Consider the following 23,855-nt stretch of genomic DNA (forward strand, 5'->3'; position numbering starts at 1 on the left):
ATTAAATTGAGCCCTCTCAAACTTCCCATCATTCTGATTACGGTAGTCATTTTGTCACCCTCATCATGGCAAAGACACGGAGAAATGCATATGAAATGCATATGATGCAGCTTTCAAGTTGAAGGCGATTGATCAGGCTGTTGGAAAAGGAAATAGAGCTGCTGCACGGGAGCATAGTCTTAATGAGTCGATGATAAGACGTTGGAAACAGCAGCGTGAGGAATTGACTCAGTGCAAAAAGACAACCAAAGCTAGCTGCTAATTTTTTATTTTTTGTTACAAGCCGTGTTTCATTAAAGCCTGTGTAAAGTTCATTTGTTTCAATGTACCGGTAGGCACCTGCAGCTTATAGACATGTGCGGCTTATTTATGTTCAAAATATATATTTTTTAATTCAGTGGGTGCGGCTTATATTCAGGTGCGCTTAATAGTCCGGACATTACGGTAGTACTTTTGGGTGTCAGTGAAAATGTATGCAGTAAAAAGTACATTATTTCAGGAATGTAATGAAAAGTAAAACTTGTCAAAAATATAAATAGTAAAGTAGATAGTAAAAAAAAAAAAAACTTAAGTATTAAAAGTATTTTTACTTAGTACTTCACACCACTGGTCAATTGCCATACCCACTCATTACCTTGGGCCTCTTGAGGCTGTGTGTGTGTGTGTAACATTTCACAACAGGTTTCTTATATTTCAACAGATAGTTTGAATGACTTCTGATTGGTTAATCATTCTTCACGTTTAATGACTAATACACAGTATGTCTCGGAATACATTTTCATACATCCCACTGGTTGAATCAACATTGTTTCCACGTCATTTCAATTGATTACGTTGAACCAACATGGAATAGAGGTTGAATTGATGCCTGTGTCCAGTGGGATGTGATGTTTTATAATTATGCAAGGTAAAATGCAGTCCACAAGAAACAGCAACAGATACTTTAACCTGTTTAGGATAGGGGGCAGTATTTTCACGGCCGGATAAAAAAAACGTACCTGATTTAATCTGGTTATTACTCCTGCCCAGAAACTAGAATATGCATATAATTGTTTGATTTAGATAGAAAACACCATAAAGTTTCTAAAACTGTTTGAATGGTGTCTGTGAGTATAACAGAACTCATTTGGCAGGCCAAAACCTGAGAAGATTCTAAACAGGAAGTTCCCCCTCTGACCATTTCTTGGCCTTCTATAGCCTCTTTATCCAAAACAGAGCATCTCTGCTGTAACGTGACATTTTCTAAGACTCCCATAGGCTCTCAGAAGGAACCAGAACTTTGATGCTTGCAACAGGATAGTGGGTTCAATTCCCAGGACTACCCATATATTAAATACATCCACAACTGTCAGTCACTTTGAATACGAGCATCTTGTTAATGGTATATATTATTATATTAACTGTGAGTGAGATCAAAAGACAAAAATAAGGCTGGAGGTAGAAAAACCATTTATTACATAAAAATGACACTTAAGATAACAAATTAAAAATATGTTTTTCAAGTGTGACGGTAGTATATTCTGTTGTACGCATGTGTTCCACACTATACCCGAGATCATGTACACATTAAAAAGGAGAACTGTTTTGTCTTGTACAAATACCATTTTTTTTTATCTGGATCTGTGAATAATTAAAAGAAGTATGATGTGATGAATACATGGTTCACTTACTGTGCCTCTCAAATGGCACCCTATTCCCTATGAAGCGCACTACTTTTAACCAGGGCCTACGAGGCTTTGGTCAAAAAGTAGTACACTACGTAGGGAATAGGGTACGATCTGGAACAGTTTTAAAACAGTAAGCCTTCTTTCTCCCAGCCCCACAGAGACAGAGGTCTCCCATCCAAGGTAAGTGCATGTTTACCTTGGGCTGTTAATTAAGAGATGTCACTCAAATAGGAGGAGCTCACTTTAAAAATGAAATAAAGATGAACACAAATACTTAAAAAAAAAAAAACTCTAGCCTCCCCTGGTTAAGTATATGTTCCTTGGGAGTCCTGTTCCTCCAAGCTGGCTCGTCTCCTCTCCCCAAAGCGTCTGAAGAAAGACACAATCCCAGAGCTACTGTTCTGCCTCTCCAAGGGTTTATGAGCCTCTGTAGCAATCCCTGTCTCAGTCCCAGCACCAACTGGGGCCCACAGCGCGTTGCGCCTCTGGAACAGGTCCCCAAGGCGGAATCTGAATCCTGGAGCCTGGCTCCCTCCAGTCTCATCCAGGGAGAGAGAGCGAAGCAAGGGGCCCTGGGACAGAGCTCTCTGACTGGGGCAGTCAGGCAGGGACAAGGGCCCCCTCCCTGCTTCTCCATGGAGGTCTGAGGGTCCAGGGTGTCCCTCCATAGCCCTCATCCTCCCCAGCAGCACCAGAGGGGGGCAGGTGGCGGTGGAAGGGTGGGTGGTGGTGGAAGGGCGGGTGGGGGTGGAAGGGCGGGTGGGGGTGGAAGGGCGGGTGGGGGTGGGGGGCAATGACCAGACACCATCGTCAAGGCCATCGTCGGCGCTGGGGGCGAAGAAGGAGTGTCGTCGGTGGGGGGTGTGGTTTTGGGGTGAGATGTGGGGGCTGAGGATGGTCCAGGGAGAGCCCAGGTTCCCCATGCTGTTACAGAGAGCCAGGTCTACCTCTCTCATCTCCCTGGGGCGAGGGGTGGAGGGTTGAGAGATAGGGTGAGGTGTGGAGCGTTGGGGGGTGTGGTTTTGGGGGACGAGGCTCGCTTTGTCGCCCAACTCTGGCAGTTCAGGATGTTCTGGGTCACCAGATCGCCTGCCTCGGCCAGTCTGGTAGCGAAGCACCTTCCTGGACACGACACGCATCCTCTGCACCTCTTCCTTCTCCTCCTTGCCCGCTCTCTTCTCCTCCTTCTGGGTGGGGGGTGTGTGTTGGCGAGGGGACAGGCTGCGACGGCCACAGCTCTTAGTGGTTCGTTTCTGGTCGATGGACGACAGGCTGCGGCGGCTACAGCTCTTAGGGGTTCGTTTCTGGTTGATGGAAGAGGCTCTATTTGACCCAAAACATCTCCACTGGTCCTCTGGGGTCGCTGTCTCCCCCTCGTTTTCTTTCCCCTCTTTCTGCTCTGAAGGGCGGTCCAGATAGGAGTCTGCCTCTTCCACCCCCCCATCCAACCTCTCCACCACCGCATCAGGGCTATCCAGCTCCCTGGGCCAGCCCTCCCCTCTCTTCTCCTCCCTCTGTCCCTGGTCCTTCCGGGGTGTCACCACATCTGCCTCCCCACCCAGGGTGCTCCCTCCTGGTCTGGTGAACCGGCTAGGCCCTGGACCAGCTCTAGTCTCTGGCTCATCGGCCTGGGGGTTGGACTTGGGGCAGGGCTCGATGGGCGAGCCCCCGATGGGGGACAGCATCACAGGGGGGAGGTGGTGGTGGTGTCTGCGCCTTGCCAGACCCCTGGGGCCCCTGGGGCGTATGGTGGTCAGGAAGCTGTGGAGGATAGACTCCATGGCAGAGCCAGGGCCGGCAGGCTCCAGGTCAGAGCAGGTGGCAGTGGAGCGACGCTTGGCCACATTACAGAACCTCTCCCTCTGCCTGCGTCTCAGCTCAGCTGCCTCACGCTCACAGTTCTCCTGATTGGGAGGAGAGACACAGTGATGGAGGTCAGAGAGAGAGAGGCAAGGAGAGGAAAGGAGCGAGAGACAGAAGATGGAAGGGTGTGAGTGTGCGGTGCATGAAATGGCTAAAACAGAGTTGGGGGGGTTGTGTTTGAGTGACCCAATATTTAACTAAATGTGGACAGATGGAATTGCCTGTCACTGTGAAGATCACTATACTCTTCAGGGAATTCAGACTGTCCCAGATTCCTCATCATCATCATCATGTGTTAACACGTCACCTAGGGTAGCAACATTTCAACTTTTATTGTCACATGCACTAGTACAGTGCAATTACTTTCTTGATCTTTCCCAACAATGCACTAATCAAAATCAGTGGTACTATCAAAACAAATACATACAAAAGCCAAGTTAGCAGGGGAATTTGGGGAACGTTTTCTGGAAATCCTGGTTGGAAGACTCCTGGATTTAAAAAGGAATAAGCAGGAATCATCCAACCGGGGGGGGAGAAAATAGCATTGTGGGAAAAGTTAAGAGGAATTTCTCAAACCTAATGTGTTCCATCCAGTCTCACCTGAACAGCCCTGTTGAAGCGCTCACAGAATGAGTGGAATATGGAACAGCACACCTCCAGCTGGAACGTGGCTGGGTCTTCACAGAAATACTCTGCTACAGCTTGGCTCAGGGAGTTGAGGTCCAACAGACCGGCATGGAGGTCAGCCAGTCTGGCCTCAGCCCTCTGACAAGACACACACAGAGACAGCGACACACACACACACACAGAGACAGCGACACACACACAGAGACAGCGACACACACAGAGACAGCGACACACACAGAGACAGCGACACACACAGAGACAGCGACACACACAGAGACAGCGACACACACAGAGACAGCGACACACACAGAGACAGCGACACACACAGAGAGTTCTACAGTCAGATCACTAGGTTAGCGAGAGAGAAAATATATACAGGAAAACCACTGGGGTTAAACAGCATTAGAACAGTGTTTGAGATGTAGAACAGAGAGAGAGAGAGAGAGAACAATAGGTACAACTCAGTTGCATGTGTTTGGTTTATGGTTAAATGTTGTCACATTCACTGTAAAAATCTAAGTTCATTTCAATAAAATGTCCAGTGCTTTTACACTCAAGCAATATATTTTTATTTAACTAGGCAAGTCAGTTAAGAACAAATTCTTATTTACAATGACGGCCTACCAGGGAACAGTGGGTTAACTGCCTTGTTCAGGAGCAGAACGACAGATTTTTACCTTGTCAGCTCTGGGATTCAATCCAGTAACCTTTAGGTTACGGGCCCAACGCTCTAACCACTAGGCTACCTGCCGCCCCACATTATAAAATATAAAACTAACAAATTGGTCACCCATAACGTTTCAAAATGTCCAGGATATTGACAGTGGTTATGTGAGACTCACTAACACACTATGCATCAGGGATGGACTTCTACAGTAAACAGGTCACAGAGAAAAGGTGTGTATGTTGGTCATCTCTCACCATGAGGAAGGTCTCCATCTGTAACTGGAGCTCAGGCTGTGTGCTGGCATCCATCTTGGCTTCCTTCACCTTCTCTTCCTCCCTCTGAATGTCTAACTCCACCTCCTGCTTCTGCACCCTGGAAAGATATTTACAGTAAATACACATTTTTTTGGGGGGGGGTACCATTTCATCCACATTACTACAGTAACTGACAGTAAATCCATGTACAGTTGAAGTCGGAAGTTTACATACACCTTAACCAACTACATTTCAACTCAGTTTCACAATTCCTGACATTTAATCCTAGTAAACATTCCCTGTCTTAGGTCAGTTAGGATCACCACTTTATTTTAAGAATGTGAAATGTCAGAATAATAGTCGAGAGAATGATTTCAGCTTTTATTTCTTTCATCACATCCCCAGTGGGTCAGAAGTTTACATACACTGAATTACTATTTGGTAGCATTGCCTTTAAATTGTTTAACTTGGGTCAAACATTTTGGGTAGCCTTCCACAAGCTTCCCGCAATAAGTTGGGTGAATTTTGGCCCATTCCTCCTGACAGAGCTGGTGTAACTGAGTCAGGTTTGTAGGCCTCCTTGCTCGCACACGCTTTTTCCATTTCTGCCCACAAATGTTCTATAGGATTGAGGTCAAGGCTTTGTGATGGCCACTCCAATACCTCGACTTTGTTGTCCGTAAGCCATTTTTCCACAACTTCGGAAGTATGCTTGGGGTCATTATCCATTTGCAACCAAGCTTCAACTTCCTGACTGATGTCTTGAGATGTTGCTTCATTCATATATATTCATATACATACAGCTCAAAAAAATAAAGGGAACACTTAAACAACACATCCTAGATCTGAATGAAAGAAATAATCTTATTAAATACTTTTTTCTTTACATAGTTGAATGTGCTGACAACAGAATCACACAAAAATAATCAATGGAAATCCAATTTAATCAACCCATGGAGGTCTGGATTTGGAGTCGCACTCAAAATTAAAGTGGAAAACCACACTACAGGCTGATCCAACTTTGATGTAATGTCCTTAAAAGAAGTCAAAATGAGGCTCAGTAGTGTGTGTGGCCTCCACGCGCCAGTATGACCTCTACAATGCCTGGGCATGCTCCTGATGAGGTGGCGGATGGTCTCCTGAGGGATCTCCTCCCAGACCTGGACTAAAGCATCCACCAACTCCTGGACAGTCTGTGGTGCAACGTGGCGTTGGTGGATGGAGCGAGACATGATGTCCCAGATGTGCTCAATTGGATTCAGGTCTGGGGAACGGGCGGGCCAGTCCATAGCATCAATGCCTTCCTCTTGCAGGAACTGCTGACACACTCCAGCCACATGAGGTCTAGCATTGTCTTGCATTAGGAGGAACCCAGGGCCAACCGCACCAGCATATGGTCTCACAAGGGGTCTGAAGATCTCATCTCGGTACCTAATGGCAGTCAGGCTACCTCTGGCGAGCACATGGAGGGCTGTGCGGCCCCCCAAAGAAATGCCACCCCACACCATGACTGACCCACCGCCAAACCGGTCATGCTGGAGGATGTTGCAGGCAGCAGAACGTTCTCCACGGCGTCTCCAGACTCGGTCACGTGCTCAGTGTGAACCTGCTTTCATCTGTGAAGAGCACAGGGCGCCAGTGGCGAATTTGCCAATCTTGGTGTTCTCTGGCAAATGCCAAACGTCCTGCACGGTGTTGGGCTGTTAGCACAACCCCCACCTGTGGACGTCGGGCCCTCATACCACCCTCATGGAGTCTGTTTCTGACCGTTTGAGCAGACACATGCACATTTGTGGCCTGCTGGAGGTCATTTTGCAGGGCTCTGGCAGTGCTCCTCCTGCTCCTCCTTGCACAAAGGCGGAGGTAGCGGTCCTGCTGCTGGGTTGTTGCCCTCCTACGGCCTCCTCCACGTCTCCTGATGTACTGGCCTGTCTCCTGGTAGCGCCTCCATGCTCTGGACACTACGCTGACAGACACAGCAAAGCTTCTTGCCACAGCTCGCATTGATGTGCCATCCTGGATGAGCTGCACTACCTGAGCCACTTGTGTGGGTTGTAGACTCCGTCTCATGCTACTACTAGAGTGAAAGCACCGCCAGCATTCAAAAGTGACCAAAACATCAGCCAAGAAGCATAGGAACTGAGAAGTGGTCCCCACCTGCAGAACCACTCCTTTATTGGGGGTGTGTCTTGCTAATTGCCTATAATTTCCACCTGTTGTCTATTCCATTTGCACAACAGCATGTGAAATGTATTGTCAATCAGTGTTGCTTCCTAAGTGGACAGTTTGATTTCACAGAAGTGTGATTGACTTGGAGTTAAACAACACAATGTAAGTGTTCCCTTTATTTTTTTGAGATACATACATACATACAGTGCCTTGCGAAAGTATTCAGCCCCCTTGAACTTTGACCTTTTGCCACATTTCAGGCTTCAAACAAAGATATAAAACTATTTTTGTGTGAAGAATCAACAACAAGTGGGACACAATCATGAAGTGGAACGAAATTTATTGGATATTTCAAACTTTTTTAACAAATAAAAAACTGAAAAATTGGGCGTGCAAAATGATTCAGCCCCCTTAAGTTAATACTTTGTAGCGCCACCTTTTGCTGCGATTACAGCTGTAAGTCGCTTGGGGTATGTCTATCAGTTTTGCACATCGAGAGACTGAAATTTTTGCCCATTCCTCCTTGCAAAACAGCTCGAGCTCAGTGAGGTTGGATGGAGAGCGTTTGTGAACAGCAGTTTTCAGTTCTTTCCACAGATTCTCGATTGGATTCAGGTCTGGACTTTGACTTGGCCATTCTAACACCTGGATATGTTTATTTGTGAACCATTCCATTGTAGATTTTGCTTTATGTTTTGGATCATTGGAAGACAAATCTCCGTCCCAGTCTCAGGTCTTTTGCAGACTCCATCAGGTTCTCTTCCAGAATGGTCCTGTATTTGGCTCCATCCATCTTCCCATCAATTTTAACCATCTTCCCTGCCCCTGCTGAAGAAAAGCAGGCCCAAACCATGATGCTGCCACCACCATGTTTGACAGTGGGGATGGTGTGTTCAGGGTGATGAGCTGTGTTGCTTTTACGCCAAACATAACGTTTTGCATTGTTGCCAAAAAGTTCGATTTTGGTTTCATCTGACCAGAGCACCTTCTTCCACATGTTTGGTGTGTCTCCCAGGTGGCTAGTGGCAAACTTTAAATGACACTTTTTATGGATATCTTTAAGAAATGGCTTTCTTGCCACTCTTCCACAAAGGCCAGATTTGTGCAGTATACGACTGATTGTTATCCTATGGACAGAGTCTCCCACCTCAGCTGTAGATCTCTGCAGTTCATCCAGAGTGATCATGGGCCTCTTGGCTGCATCTCTGGTGAGTCTTCTCCTTGTATGAGCTGAAAGTTTAGAGGGACAGCCGGGTCTTTGTAGATTTGCAGTGGTCTGATACTCCTTCCATTTCAATATTATCGCTTGCACAGTGCTCCTTGGGATGTTTAAAGCTTGGGAAATCTTTTTGTATCCAAATCCGGCTTTAAACTTCTCCACAACAGTATCTCGGACCTGCTTGGTGTGTTCCTTGTTCTTCATGATGCTCTCTGCGCTTTAAACGGACCTCTGAGACTATCACAGAGCAGGTGCATTTATACGGAGACTTGATTACACACAGGTGGATTGTATTTATCATCATTAGTCATTTAGGTCAACATTGGATCATTCAGAGATCCTCACTGAACTTCTGGAGAGAGTTTGCTGCACTGAAAGTAAAGGGGCTGAATAATTTTGCACGCCCAATTTTTCAGTTTTTTATTTGTTAAAAAAGTTTGAAATATCCAATAAATTTCGTTCCACTTCATAATTGTGTCCCACTTGTTGATTCTTCACAAAAAATTACAGTTTTATATCTTTATGTTTGAAGCCTGAAATGTGGCAAAAGGTCGAAAAGTTCAAGGGGGCCGAATACTTTCGCAAGGCACTGTATGTATGTATGTATGTATGTATGTATGTATGTATGTATGTATGTATGTATGTATATATATACACACACACAGTGCCTTGCGAAAGTATTCGGCCCCCTTGAACTTTGACATTTTGCCACATTTCAGGCTTCAAACATAAAGATATAAAACTGTAATTTTTGTGAAGAATCAACAACAAGTGGGACACAATCATGAAGTGGAACGAAATTTATTGGATATTTCAAACTTTTTTAACAAATAAAAAACTGAAAAATTGGGCGTGCAAAATTATTCAGCCCCTTTACTTTCAGTGCAGCAAACTCTCTCCAGAAGTTCAGTGAGGATCTCTGAATGATCCAATGTTGACCTAAATGACTAATGATGATAAATACAATCCACCTGTGTGTAATCAAGTCTCCGTATAAATGCACCTGCTCTGTGATAGTCTCAGAGGTCCGTTTAAAGCGCAGAGAGCATCATGAAGAACAAGGAACACACCAGGCAGGTCCGAGATACTGTTGTGGAGAAGTTTAAAGCCGGATTTGGATACAAAAAGATTTCCCAAGCTTTAAACATCCCAACGAGCACTGTGCAAGCGATAATATTGAAATGGAAGGAGTATCAGACCACTGCAAATCTACGAAGACCCGGCCGTCCCTCTAAACTTTCAGCTCATACAAGGAGAAGACTGACCAGAGATGCAGCCAAGAGGCCCATGATCACTCTGGATGAACTGCAGAGATCTACAGCTGAGGTGGGAGACTCTGTCCATAGGACAACAATCAGTCGTATACTGCACAAATCTGGCCTTTATGGAAGAGTGGCAAGAAGAAAGCCATTTCTTAAAGATATCCATAAAAAGTGTCGTTTAAAGTTTGCCACTAGCCACCTGGGAGACACACCAAACATGTGGAAGAAGGTGCTCTGGTCAGATGAAACCAAAATCTATCTTTTTGGCAACAATGCAAAACGTTATGTTTGGCGTAAAAGCAACACAGCTCATCACCCAGAACACACCATCCCCACTGTCAAACATGGTGGTGGCAGCATCATGGTTTGGGCCTGCTTTTCTTCAGCAGGGGCAGGGTAGATGGTTAAAATTGATGGGAAGATGGATGGAGCCAAATACAGGACCATTCTGGAAGAAAACCTGATGGAGTCTGCAAAAAAAAGTTTGAAATATCCAATAAATTTCATTACACTTCATAATTGTGTCCCACTTGTTGATTCTTCACAAAAATTTGTTTTATCTTTATGTTTGAAGCCTGAAATGTGGCAAAAGGTCAAAGTTCAAGGGGGCCGAATACTTTCGCAAGGCACTGTATATATATATATATATATATATATATATATATATCTCATGGGAAAATCAAAAGAAATCAGGCAAAATGTCTGGAAAAAGATTGTAGACCTCCACAAGTCTGGTTCATCTTTGGGAGCGATTTCCAAACGTACGCAAGTAGAAACACCATGGGACCACGCAGACGTCAAACCGCTCAGTGTATGTATACATATACACATACATATATATATACACACACACAATTGTCCTACCTCATGATGCCATCTATTTTGTGAAGTGCACTAGTCCCTCCTGCAGCAAAGCACCCCTACAACATGATGCTTCCACCCCCATGCCTCACGGTTGGCATGGTGTTCTTCAGCTTGCAAGCCTCCCCCTTTTTCCTCCAAACATAACGATGGCCATTACGGCCCAACAGTTCTATTTTGTTTCATCAGACCAGAGGACATTTCTCCAAAAAGTACGATCTTTGTCCCCATGTGCAGTTGCAAACTGTAGTCTGGCTTTTTTTAATAGCTGTTTGGAGCAGTGGCTTCTTCCTTGCTGAGCGGCCTTTCAGGTTATGTCAATATAGGACTCATTTTACTGTGGATATAGATACATTTGTACCCGTTTCCTCCAGCATCTTCACAAGGTCCTTTGCTGTATTTCTGGGATTGATTTTTACTTTTTGCACCAAAGAACGTTCATCTCTAGACCGAACGCGTCTCCTTCCTGAGCGGTTTGACGGCTGCGTGGTCCCATGGTGTTTCTACTTGCGTACTATTGTTTGTACAGATGAACGTGGTACCTTCAAGCGTTTGGAAATCGCTCCCAAAGATGAACCAGACTTGTGGAGGTCTACAATCTTTTTCCAGACATTTTGCCTGATTTCTTTTGATTTTCCCATGATGTCAAGCAAAGAGGCACTGAGTTTGAAGGTAGGCCTTGAAATACATCCACAGGTACACCTCCAGTTGACTCAAATGATGTCAATTAGCCTATCAGAAGCTTCTAAAGCCATGACATAATTTTCTGTAATTTTCCAAGCTGTTTAAAGGCACAGTCAAGTTAGTGTCTGTACACTTCTGACCCACTGGAATTGTGATACAGTGAATTATAAGTGAAATAATCTGTCTGTAAACAATTGTTGGAAAGATTACGTGTCATGCACAAAGTAGATGTCCTAACCGACTTGCCAAAACTATAGTTTGTTAACAAGAAATTTGTGGAGTGGTTGAAAAACGAGTTTTAATGACTCCAACATAAGTGTATGAAAACTTCCGACTTCAACTGTATGTACCACTTCATCAACAGAGAAGAGTACATTATAAAGAATCCCCAATTCTAAATCAATAAGAAAAAACATTTCACTTATTTCAAGCCAATAATAACACATTTCATTTGTAGAGCACTTTTCATTTCCAGGCAGAAATCACAAAGCTCTTTACATTGTGAGCAACCATTGATAAACAACAACAAAACATGAGTTTGAATAATAGGTACAAGGTAGTAACTGGCCATAATGATTGTCTACCTTGCAGCCATCCCAATGTGTTGAAGCTGCTCAGGGAAGTTCAACAAGGCCACGTCTATCTCCTGTGCTTGCTGTGGGTGGGGACAGAGAAAGATGAAGTTAGTTTCGTTCCAGTAGAATGTTTTATCCTCGGAGTCTGGATGTGTACGTTCACATCGTCTTCATTTATATTTTCATATTAATCCCTTCCATCCCTTTCTCACCCTCGTCGCTCTGCCCTGCCAGCTCTCCCTCCCGCCCCTGCCCAGCTCTCCCTCCCTGCCCTGCCCAGCTCTCCCTCCCTGCCCTGCCCAGCTCTCCCTCCCTGCCCTGCCCAGCTCTCCCTCCCTGCCCTGCCCAGCTCTCCCTCCCTGCCCTGCCCAGCTCTCCCTCCCTGCCCTGCCGTACATGTCTGTCTCCCTCCCTCCCGTACATGTCTGTCTCCCTCCCTCCCGTACATGTCTGTCTCCCTCCCGTACATGTCTGTCTCTCTCCCTCCCTCCCTGCCAGCTCTCCCTCCCTCCCTGCCAGCTCTCCCTCCCTCCCTGCCAGCTCTCCCTCCCTCCCTGCCAGCTCTCCTGCCAGCTCTCCCGCCCTCACATGTCTCCCTGCCTGCCCTGCCAGCTCTCCCGCCCTCCCTGCCAGCTCTCCCGCCCTCCCTGCCAGCTCTCCCTCCCATACGTCTCCCTCCCTGCCCTGCCAGCTCTCCCTCCCTCCCATACATACATGTCTCCCTCCCATACATACCTCCCTCCCTCCCATACATACATGTCGCCCTGCCAGCTCTCCCGCCCTCCCTGCCAGCTCTCCCTGCCAGCTCTCCCTGCCATACATGTCTCCCTCCCTGCCCTGCCAGCTCTCCCTGCCCTGCCAGCTCTCCCTGCCATACATGTCTCCCTCCCTGCCCTGCCAGCTCTCCCTCCCTCCCATACATACATGTCTCCCTCCCATACATACCTCCCTCCCTCCCATACACATGTCGCCCTGCCAGCTCTCCCGCCCTCCCTGCCAGCTCTCCCTGCCAGCTCTCCCTGCCATACATGTCTCCCTCCCTGCCCTGCCAGCTCTCCCTGCCCTGCCAGCTCTCCCTGCCATACATGTCTCCCTCCCTGCCCTGCCAGCTCTCCCTGCCCTGCCTCACATGTCTCCCTCCCTCACATGTCTCCCTCCCTCACATGTCTCCCTCCCTCACATGTCTCCCTCCCTCCTCACCATGGTGACGTAGTGCAACAGGTTCATGCCAGGTTTGTTGGCCTTGGTGTCTGCCAGCTTTAGTAGCGATGCCATCCTGAAACCGATGGCACTGCCAGCGTACCCACCCTAAAACAACAGTTTACTTTCACTGCCCACATACATACAGACTAAAACAACCACACAATAACAACATATTCACTTTAGTCATTTAGCAGTCAGACACTAACGAATAGACGGCACATTAAAAAACTGTTTGAAAACAAGGCCCACGTACAGTACCATATGATAGTAGAGAATACACATGTATTGTAAGTCCTTGATAATATATATAAAATTGTGTTACATACAGCATTCATGTAGTTCCCAGCCTTCAACACCAGGCGGATGATTGAGTGGAGGTCGTCACAGACCAACAGCTCTGAGGGACAGAGAGAGAGAGAGAATTATTATTCACTTGCTTAGGCAATGCATACATATACATTTCCCCTGCCAATAAAGCCCTTTGAATTGAAAGACTGAGCGAGAAAGAAATAAAGAGGGAGAGAAAGAAAGAGCGGGACAGAGGTGGAGTAGTGTGTCACCATTGGCTGCTTTAGTCATGACAGCGATGGAGTGTTTCAGCTCATCCATCAGAGGGAAGAATTCTTCTCTCAGCATCAGAGTCCTCAGACGCTCCTCATAGCTAGAGATAGACAACACCATCACAATGACCCCATTCTCACCAAGGTACTAACCATCCCAAACTAGTAACATCATCACAATGACCCCATTCTCACCCAGGTACTAACCTAGTACCCTGACAATGACCCCATTCTCACCCAGGTACTAACCTAGTACCCTCACAATGAACCCCTTCTCACCCAGGTACTTTAACTAGCAGCACCATGAAGAGGTCTGGCTCACACAGCTGGGTCAGGTCTCCACTGAACGACCACAGCTTCTTCACCTGGTGGGAGGACAACACATCATCAGTCCCATCAGACAGACAGCACCAAGGAACATAAAGAAACACATGTAACAACAGATCACTGTTAACGTGACGGTTCAGCCCTGGGCTGGAGCCAACGACAGTTCACCGGTTCAACCCTGGGCTGGAGCATGTGATGAAGTGAGAAAAGAGGGTGGTTAGTTGTGCTGCCTGTGTAAATGCAGCCCATTTGTGATCAGATAAGCTCTGAAAATGATCAGATGTGAAAAGATCTCGTGGTTGGACAAAAGACCAAGTAGTGGGAAAAAAAACCCCATCAGAATTGTCTAAATTCAGTTATTGTTACCTCTCCCTCATCTGACAGTAGTTTACAGTGTGATGGAGTGAGCATAAGAAAATAGTTGTGTGGTTAGCTAGTTACTTACCTCTCCCTCATCTGGCAGTAGTTTACAGAGCTCCTTGAGTTTTCCTGCTCCAAACCTCAACCAGTTCCCCCTTCTGACGTCATCCACTATGTCCCTCACCGGCCTACAGGGGAGAGAAAGAACAGCCACGGTGCATAGGTCACCCTAATAATCACTGCTCCACGGAAAAGTAGTCTAGTCGAAAGACAGCGACTGCTTCAGTTATGTACATACGGAAATATCCAAGCTCTCACCAAGTAAAAACAGGGATGCATTGTCGTTCCAACGTCGTCAACCATTCTTGTCTAAACACAATCTATATAGCATCGATTCCAATAGATTCCATTCAAGGGCAGATGTCATTGAGAAACACAGAACCAGTGTCGTCTACAGTAGGTACATTTGTTAGTCAAAGTTAGGGCTGGCTGGACATTGAGTTAACGTTATGCATGTGGCAGAAATATAACGTTAAGAGCACAAGATACACTCCTATAGCCAGATAACTAGGTGATAACTGGTTATAGTTGATCCAGTCTAACTAGGTGATAAACTGGATCAAGTAAAGAGAAAACACCTCCAAAGAGTGAATTAGTTCCATTGTCAAGTATGAAGTTTTGTAATAAAGGCATTGTTTCTCCTTTGTAACAAACAACGTGTCACATTAGCCATACAGTTGAATATGTTTGAACATGCACCAATAAGGTCAGTTGAGAAGTTGATGAACTGTGTTTTGGTTTTAGTGGTGACTCTGGAAGTAGACAAGGTCCGTTACATCATAATGAGTGACTGATCACTCACGGCTGATAATGTACAGTCATGGCCAAAAGTTTTGAATGACAAATATTAATTTCCACAAAGTTTGCTGCTTCAGTGTCTTTAGATATTTTTGTCAGATGTTACTATGGAATACTGAAGTATATTTACAGGCATTTCATAGGAGTCAAAGGCTTTTATTGACAATTACATGAAGTTGATGCAAAGAGTCAATATTTGCAGTGTTGACCTGTCTTTTTCTGACCTCTGCAATCCGCCCTGGCATGCTGTCAATTAACTTCTGGGCCACATTCTGACTGATGGCAGCCCATTCTTGCATTATCAATGCTTGGAGTTCGTCAGAATTTGTGGGTTTTTGTTTGTCCACCCGCCTTTTGAGGATTGACCACAAGTTCTCAATGGGATTAAGGTCTGGGGAGTTTCCTGGCCATGGACCCAAAATATCAAAGTTTTGTTCCCCGACCCACTTACTTATCACTTTTGCCTTATGGCAAGGTGCTCCATCATGCTGGAAAAGGCAATGTTCGTCACCAAACTGTTCCTGGATGGTTTGGAGAAGTTGCTCTCGGAGGATGTGTTGGTACCATTCTTTATTCATGGCTGTGTGCTTAGGCAAAATTGTGAGCGAGCCCACTCCCTTGGCTGAGAAGCAACCCCACACATGGTCTCAGGATGCTTTACTGTTGGCATGACACAGGACTGATGTTAGCGCTCACCTCATCTTCTCCGGACAAGCTTTTTTCCGGATGCCCCAAACAATTGGAAAGGGGATTCAGAGAAAATGACTTTACCCCAGTCCTCAGCAGTCCAATCCCTGTACCATTTGCAGAATATCAGTCTGTCCCTGATGTTTATCCTGGAGAGAAGTGGCTTCTTTGCTGCCCTTCTTGACACCAGGCCATCCTCCAAAAGTCTTTGCCTCACTGTGCGTGCAGATGCATACACACCTGCCTGCTGCCATTCCTGAGCAAGCTCTGTACTGGTGGTTCCCCGATCCAGCAGCTGAATCAACTTTAGGAGATGGTCCTGGCGCTTGCTGGACTTTCTTGGGCGCCCTGAAGCCTTCTTCTCAAAAACTGAACCGCTCTCCTTGAAGTGCCGATAAATGGTTGATTTAGGTGCAATCTTACTGGCAGCAATATCCATGCCTGTGAAGCCCTTTTTGTGCAAAGCAATGATGACGGCACGTGTTTCCTTGCTGGTAACCATGGATGACAGAGGAAGAACAATGATTCCAGGCACCACCCTCCTTTTGAAGCTTCCAGTCTGTTATTCGAACTCAGTCAGCATGACCGAGTGATCTCCAGCCTTGTCCTCATTAACGAGAGAATCACTGACATGATGTCAGCTGGTCCTTTTGTGGCAGGGCTGAAATGCAGTGGAAATGTTTTATTGGGATTCAGTTCATTTGCACGGCAAAGAGGGACTTTGCAATTAATTGCAATTCATCTGATCACTCTTCATAACATTCTGGAGTATATGCAAATAGCCATCATACAAACTGAGGTAGCAGACTGAAAATTAATATTTGTGTCATTCTCAACTTTTGGCCACGACTGTACACTGAACACAAATATTTAAAGAAACGCAACATTCAACAAATCGATCAAATTAGATAAATTAATTAGGCCCTAATCTATGGATTTCACATTACTGGGAATACAGATATGCATCGGTTGGTCACAGATAACTTACCTTAATTAAAAAATAAATAAATTATGTACATGGATCAGAAAACCAGTCAGTATCTGGTGTGACCACCATTTGCCTCATGCAACGCGACATCTCCTTGCAACACGTCTCCTTCACATAGAGTTGATCAGGCTGTTGATTGTGGCCTGTTGCCCCACTCCTCTTCAATGGCTGTGTGAAGTTTCTGGATATTGGCAGGAACTGGAACATGCTGTCGTACACGTCGATCCAGAGCATCCCAAACATGCTCAGTGGGTGATATGTCTGGTGAGTATGCAGGCCATGGAAGAACTGGGATATTTTCATCTTCCAGGAATTGTGTACATATCCTTGCGACATGGGGCTGTGCATTATCATGCTGTAACATGAGGTGATGGCGGTGGATGAATGGAACGACAATGGGCCTCAGGATCTCGTCACGGTATCTCTGACAGTTTGTGCAGAACTTATTTGGTTGTGTAAACCTACACTTTCATCAGCTGTCATGGAGCCTGGCTGGTCTCAGACAATCTCGCAGGTTAAGCAAATGGAGGTCCTGGGCTGGCATGGTTAGACATGGTCTGTGGTCGTGAGGCCAGTTGGACGTACTGCCAAGTTCTCTAAAATGACGCTAGAGGTGGCTTACGGTATAGAAATTAAATGAACATTCCATTCTCTGGCAACAGCTCTGGTGGACATTCCTGCAGTCAACATGCCAATTGCCTACTCCCTCAAAACTTGAGACATCTGTGGCATTGTGTTGTGTGACAAAACAGCACATGTTAGAGTGGCCTTTTATTGTCCCCAGCACAAGGTGCACCTGTGTAATGATCATGCTGTTTGATTAGCTTTTTTATATGCCACACCTGTCAGGTGGATGGATTACCTTGGCAACAGAGAAATGCTCACCAACAGGGATGTAAACAAATTTGTGGCCAAAATTTGAGAGAAATATGCTTTTTGAGCAAATGGAACATTTATTTTATTTTATTGCCCCCCCCTCCCCCTGGCCCTTGTTGCCCCGGGTTCATACCCTCCCACCCCTGGCCCCACTTTACCTCTTGAACTGCTTCAGAAAGATGCCAACATTCATACTCTTCTTAGAGTTGAGGATTAAGACCTACAGAGAGAAGATAAAACACAACCTAGTCAGACATAGAAACAACCACACTACTAAAATGACGCTACTAAGATGAGCCAGGGATCCAATTACCTGTTGACTCTTGGGGGGTGCCCAAGATAGAAATCTTAAAACTTTTAGGGAGGGGGCTCACATTGGTATTAGTGTCACCATGACACAGATTTCAAACACCAGTTAGCAATTCAAGAACTGGGATGAATTCTTAAGAAATCTTGCTACATAACCTTATAATCAAAATTAGTTGAATAAGGATGCACCATCAACACGCACACCGCACTGGGTATGAGTAACAGGGTTCGTACAGACAGTGGCAAGTCAAATTCAAGGACTTTCAAGTATTTTTTCCAAGCACTAATATTTATTTTCAGGGACCATCAATTTGTAATAGTTCCTATTATGCAATTGTTTTTAGTCGACACCAGATGGCAGTATATCACCACAAACTAAAAAAACGAATTTAGCTCAATAATGTGTTTCACTACTTATTTACTACATACAGTAAGTCAGTACTGATGATGCTGACTCACTTATATGAACAAACTCAGTAAAATTGTTGCATTTATATTTTTGTTCAGTGTATATAATATGATAATTCAATTGTCTTTATATTTCAAAAGAATGTTTTGATCCCACAGGCTGTCCCGACACATAACGACATGAAAGTGAATTCTGACAGTGTAAAAGGCACTTAGTTTGACTCTAAAATGTTGTACTCTGTAACCATTTCAAGAGAAACAAGTTATTTATTTGATAAGATGAGACTCAGGGGACCCTGAATTTTAAGGGACCCCAAGTTTGAGAACCAGTGTACTACTAACCTCTCCCTGCTTGCTTCAATACTTCCTCTCGCTCTCTGCATCTCCTTTACCTCCTTCACTGCAGCCTGACTCACCACTGTCTGTCTCACTACTCTCTATAAAGAAAAAGGTATTTTGTAATTAGAACATCTTTTGAATATAACTAGCTTAGTTATAACTAGCTACCTTGTTAACAGCCAGAGGTAGTTCCTTTCACCGGTCCGTTGGACAGAGTGGTGAGAATGCCCTGCTAACAAGGCAAATCCGTAGGAGCAAGCAAACATATCGAGCATACATGAATCAATCATGATTCCACTTGTTCTCAGTGGTAGGCGTGATTAGAACTCAGATAATTATCTAAATAAAAAGAGTCCATACTATTTCACAAATAAAATGTTGCGGAAAGCAGTGGCAATGTAACTAGTCTGGGTGGTCATTTGATTAGTTGTTCAGCAGTCTTACGGCTTGGGTGTAGAAGCTGTTAAGGAGCCGTTTGGACCTAGACTTGGCGCTCTGGTACCGCTTGCGGTATTAGAGATTACTGTCCGACTTGGGTGACTGGAGTTTGACACTTTTTTGGGCCTTCCTCTGACACCGCCTGGTATATAGGTAATGGATTTCAGGAAGCTTGTCACCAGTGATGTACTGGATTGTCAAGGCAAATATATTTGGATTTGTTTTAACTTTTTTTGGTTACTACCCTGGAATGAGTAGGCGTGTCCAAACTTTTGACTGGTACTGTAATGATTGTGTCATTGCAAATCAACTAAATTATACTTAAAAAAAAAAAAAAAAACACTTCCACTTCAACCAGTAAAATGGCTCTTTGGCTAACTTTTGCTACAGCCTATGTCAATGAGTGTTAGCATTCTATCTGACAACTGCTGCATCCCAAAAAGTTATTTTGTAAGATCACAACCAAATATAATCTTAGCAACTGTTCAAGCAAGAATCAAAAAACAGAGGGAAGCGTATGACAACCCCAAAAAGTTATTTTGTTTAGAAATAATGAAAATGTAAATCTAGGCTGTTGAATGGGTGCAGATGGCAATTGGCTTTCTTACTGCAGCCAAGAGTCGCACGCATCTGTGTGTCGTGTACTGAAAAAATGTCTATTGAATGCAAGGGAAGCCAGCGAGCATTTGGCCTTCCTTGATAATTATTATTATTTATGTTTTTTTAAATAGCCAATCAGCATTGACCTAAACTGAGTGAGCTCAAATGTGATTGGTCCTGACGCACCAAACATTTTATTTTAAAAAAAAGTGTCAAGGGAAGCCAGCTTGGATTTGGCGTCACTCCTATCAAATTGCATTGAGAGCATAGGTCATTGAGAAACAACTTGAATTATTGCATCTCGTCGTGTTATTGTCCTCCGGTGGCTGGCTAGCTAGCGTTAACCATCTAACGTTGCCCATGAAAGGAAGTTAGGCTAGAGAGCACGCATTTTAGACAGGTAGCCAGGGACAACAACAAATAAAAGCCTGTACTGTATGACAGAGTGATAGACCGAGTCAACATGTTTTTGTCGTCACACACACACACACACACACAGCTTAAATGGGACAACATTGTTTTAGTTGTCACTGTATTAGACTAAGCAGTGGTGATATGATCATGTTCAAATGGTGCTGGAATAGTGGAGGCAGCTCCTGTTTTCTTTGCGACTTGCGGTAACCGTCTGTGGTTCTAAATCAATCGTTTTTTTTTTTTTTAAAGAGGTCCGAAAATGTCTGAAACATTACCTTGATTGATACATGCAATATCCTTTGTGGACTTCACCTGACAGATGTTGCTCTCTGGTTTTGTGATAAAACAAAAAAGGTGTGGTTGAATTTATTCTGCCACTGTGTCTTCTTATTGTCTCGGCCTATAGGCCTTTAGATCACAGTCTCAAGGCATATGAACTAACAGGTTATATTAGCAAACAAAGCATTTATAATATGGCTTTTTCCCCCAGTGATTTTACCCACGCACCGCCACTGGTGTAAACAGCGTTTCCATGAATTTACCCTCCACTACATCCCTGGTTGGGTCTGGAAAAACCCATTTCATAAAACAATATCCTGCCAGGCAAGATGAATCTACATTTGCCCGGCATTTTAGCTATCAAATCAAATGTATTTATATAGCCCTTCTTACATCAGCCGATATCTCAAAGTGCTGTACAGAAACCCAGCCTAAAACCCCAAACAGCAAGCAATGCAGGTGTAGAAGCACGATGTGTGACATTTGGTGGCAGTGCCTAATCAGTCTGTTCTGTACCTGCCTGGCTGAGTGTTAGTGTGGGTGGAATGAGCGAGCTCGCCTGGCAACCACAGCGCAAAACACATGAGGAAACAAAACTCGGTAGTCTGCCTGGAAATTAATTCAGAAGACAAATACATTTTTCATATTTGATCATTTTCTGTTCTCATTTTAAATTAAAATAATTTTCAAGTATCAACTTGGGAAAATGTCTAATTTTCAAGGTATTTAAGTACTTTAAGCACCTTGTGTGAACCCTGGAGTAAGAGATCTTTAATTCTGTCCTTCATCATCATGTCACCTCCTCACCTTTCATGGATATTAAGTAGAGTTTACACCATCTAGTAGCCACACAGACTGTGGATCATTCTTCATTTGTTCAATCAGTCTTCATTGGCACAGCGGGGGAGTGAGGCAGAGCGGGGGAGTGAGGCAGAGCGGGGGAGTGAGGCAGAGCGGGGGAGTGAGGCAGAGCGGGGGAGTGAGGCAGAGCGGGGGAGTGAGGCAGAGCGGGGGAGTGAGGCAGAGCGGGGTGTTGTGTTGGTTTGGTAACCTAGTCCCAGGGGTGTTCAGACCTCACCTCAATGACCCCCAGCTGTTCCATGTATTTGACCAATTCCAGCCCTAGCACACTCAACCCCCCCACACTTTCCCCTCGCTACACACACACCCTCCCTGTACTCACCCTCTGTAGGCCCTGTGTGGATAGGGACAGGCCCCTGACTGTCTTCTTGACAGATCCAGTCTTTCGTAGAGGCAGTTGAGTGTCAGACCGGCTAAACATCTCCTCCATCCTCTGGGTGTCCAGCTGAAAATCCACCATGGGCCTCTGGCTCTGGGACGTCCACACATTCTTCTTCCCAAGGACTGACTGACGGGGGATGGCATCCCAGTTGAAGTTCCTCATCTTGGAACGTCGATGTACGCTACGGGAGAAGGCATCGCAGCCTCCTCTTGGGGAGGCGGGGGAAGGGGGGGGTGGGGGAGGAGGGGGAGGAGGTCCAGGCGTGGGATGGAGAGATGACCCCTGTGTGTTAGGAGGTGTGTGAGGCAGTTGAGAGGGGCCAGGGGGAGGAAGGGGATGAGTTGCTATGACTACAGCTTCTTCCATCAGTGTCTTGAGGACAGATGTCTGTTGTCAATCCAGAGGGGGAGGTAAAAGTTATATAGGCCAAGAAGAGCACAGATCACTGACGAGAGATGGGACAGAGGGACATATGAGAGAGAGAGAGAGGCTTCTGATGAATTTACATATTTATTGCCCAAGCCTACATGGCACAGTGACTCTACTTCTCTCCATGTCAATGCTAGTCCTGTGCCAAAATGTGACCGCAGTATCTGATGGAACTAGAACCATTTGAATATTCAGGGCTGTAAAAAAAATGTACTAACCACAGAACACGTAGCTCTAGGGAGGACAATGATGACAGTTCACACAAAGCATCCAATAGACAATTGACACATTTAAGAGAGCATTTGCCTGGAGAATTGGTGCTGTATGTTTTCAGAAACTTGCAGGTTTCAAAAGTAACTTTGGCAAATAGAACGAGGCTACAGTAAAGCAAGTAAAACGCGACTGGTTTCAGTCAAAAGAGATTAAAGCAATGAAACGTACAATACAAAAATAGGAAGGTCAATATATATATATAAGTCAACTAAGTAAAAGTTCGCAAATTCAACAGTAGCCTATAACAAACTAACTCCATTACATAGTCCAACCACCACACAAAATTGTGACTTACAAATCAAGTTCTATTTCTCCATTATAACATAGCAACCGGTTCAATCAATTTAACTTGTTTCTTTATAACACAGCGACAGCTTTCAATTGATTTCACTCAAGGGCCACCTGCAAGTTGCAACAAACACATAACAAATCGGTTTCACACTGGCATACTGCTTAAATCAACAAAACGGACGGGTAAAATCCGTCATTAGTTAGGTTTCCATCCAATTAGCGCCAGAGTTCAATGCGAATCATCTAAAATCCACATTAAAAACAATATGCGCATTTTCCCACCTGAGATGTTTCCATCAAATTGACTTGAAATTGTGGATAAAAGCCCTGTGCGTGATGAGGTATGTACATAAAATAAATAAAACCTTTTTCGGTTTAAATTACCAAGTTAAATGGGTTCCATTGCATTTTCAACTCTACTGATGGTTTTGTCACTAAACATTTTTGCGTTAAAAACGTATTCGCGTTGACAGGTAGGCTATAACTCTTTATTCACCTACCAGTTTAGATCGTATTCCAAACGCAGATGAACAATATACTCCGCAAATCGCTGATCAGCATTTCATTCTGCAACAAACCGTCTTGCATCGAAACTAAAACGTCGGGTGCTGTATGGCTGCAGTACGCGAAGCACAGTGAAGAGCGCATGCATACATAGACACAAACATGCACTCTCACCTGATAGGAGCGTGCCCATCAATCAATCAATCAACTTCCGGACAGGATAACACAAGCCCTAATGGATTTCCTCGTTTATAACGTGAATTCGCTTGTGTGAATAACGGCAAACGTATTCTAGATCTTTGCGTCAAGGACCGATTTGGCGATACCCTACCTTAACATATTGGGTATGTCTACATTCTGAAGAAGAAAAAAATATCAACATTAATTTATTCAACATAACAAAATATGAATATCTAAATAAAAATACCCATTTTATTTGTCTTATTTTTAGACGTTGTTTAGAACATACTCTTTCCAGTAAATGTTCCCTCCTGTGGTCAACATCAGTTTTACAGGACAAGGCTACTTGAGGTGAATCGGAGAGAAAGAGGCGAATCGAATCTGAACTTTTGTGGACCACACATGCCCTGCATATGACAGCAGTGAGGGTCGGACGAGTGG

At 44.8% G+C, this 23,855-nt stretch overlaps 1 protein-coding gene across 1 annotated transcript; it reads right to left on the minus strand.

The window, feature by feature from the left end:
* Positions 1–1,972: 1,972 nt before the first annotated feature.
* fhdc3 (FH2 domain containing 3) lies at positions 1,973–23,396 on the minus strand. Its single transcript, XM_045688906.1, has 12 exons — positions 23,231–23,396; positions 21,678–22,124; positions 17,866–17,927; positions 14,384–14,486; positions 13,891–13,976; positions 13,612–13,712; positions 13,378–13,448; positions 13,049–13,156; positions 11,858–11,928; positions 5,079–5,196; positions 4,131–4,295; positions 1,973–3,571 (listed from the first exon to the last, which is right to left on the minus strand). The coding sequence occupies exons 2-12, from the start codon at positions 22,101–22,103 to the stop codon at positions 1,973–1,975; spliced, it is 2,910 nt and encodes a 969-aa protein (XP_045544862.1). The 5' UTR covers positions 22,104–22,124; positions 23,231–23,396.
* Between the last annotated feature and the right edge of the window lie 459 nt (positions 23,397–23,855).

The sequence above is a fragment of the Salmo salar genome, chromosome ssa11 (genome assembly GCF_905237065.1).
Source record: "Salmo salar chromosome ssa11, Ssal_v3.1, whole genome shotgun sequence".
NCBI classification, from domain to species: Eukaryota; Metazoa; Chordata; class Actinopteri; order Salmoniformes; family Salmonidae; genus Salmo; species Salmo salar.

What these genes read in the sequence shown, in the direction of transcription:
- fhdc3 (XM_045688906.1), bottom strand. Translation starts at nt 22,103, where the DNA reads ATGGAAGAAGCTGTAGTCATAGCAACTCATCCCCTTCCTCCCCCTGGC. An exon ending in CCACACAGGGCCTACAGAGG is followed by an intron (nt 17,928 to 21,677) that starts GTGAGTACAGGG and finishes TTCTCTCTGTAG; the next exon opens with GTCTTAATCCTCAACTCTAA. An exon ending in AGATGGAGACCTTCCTCATG is followed by an intron (nt 4,296 to 5,078) that starts GTGAGAGATGAC and finishes GTGTCTTGTCAG; the next exon opens with AGGGCTGAGGCCAGACTGGC.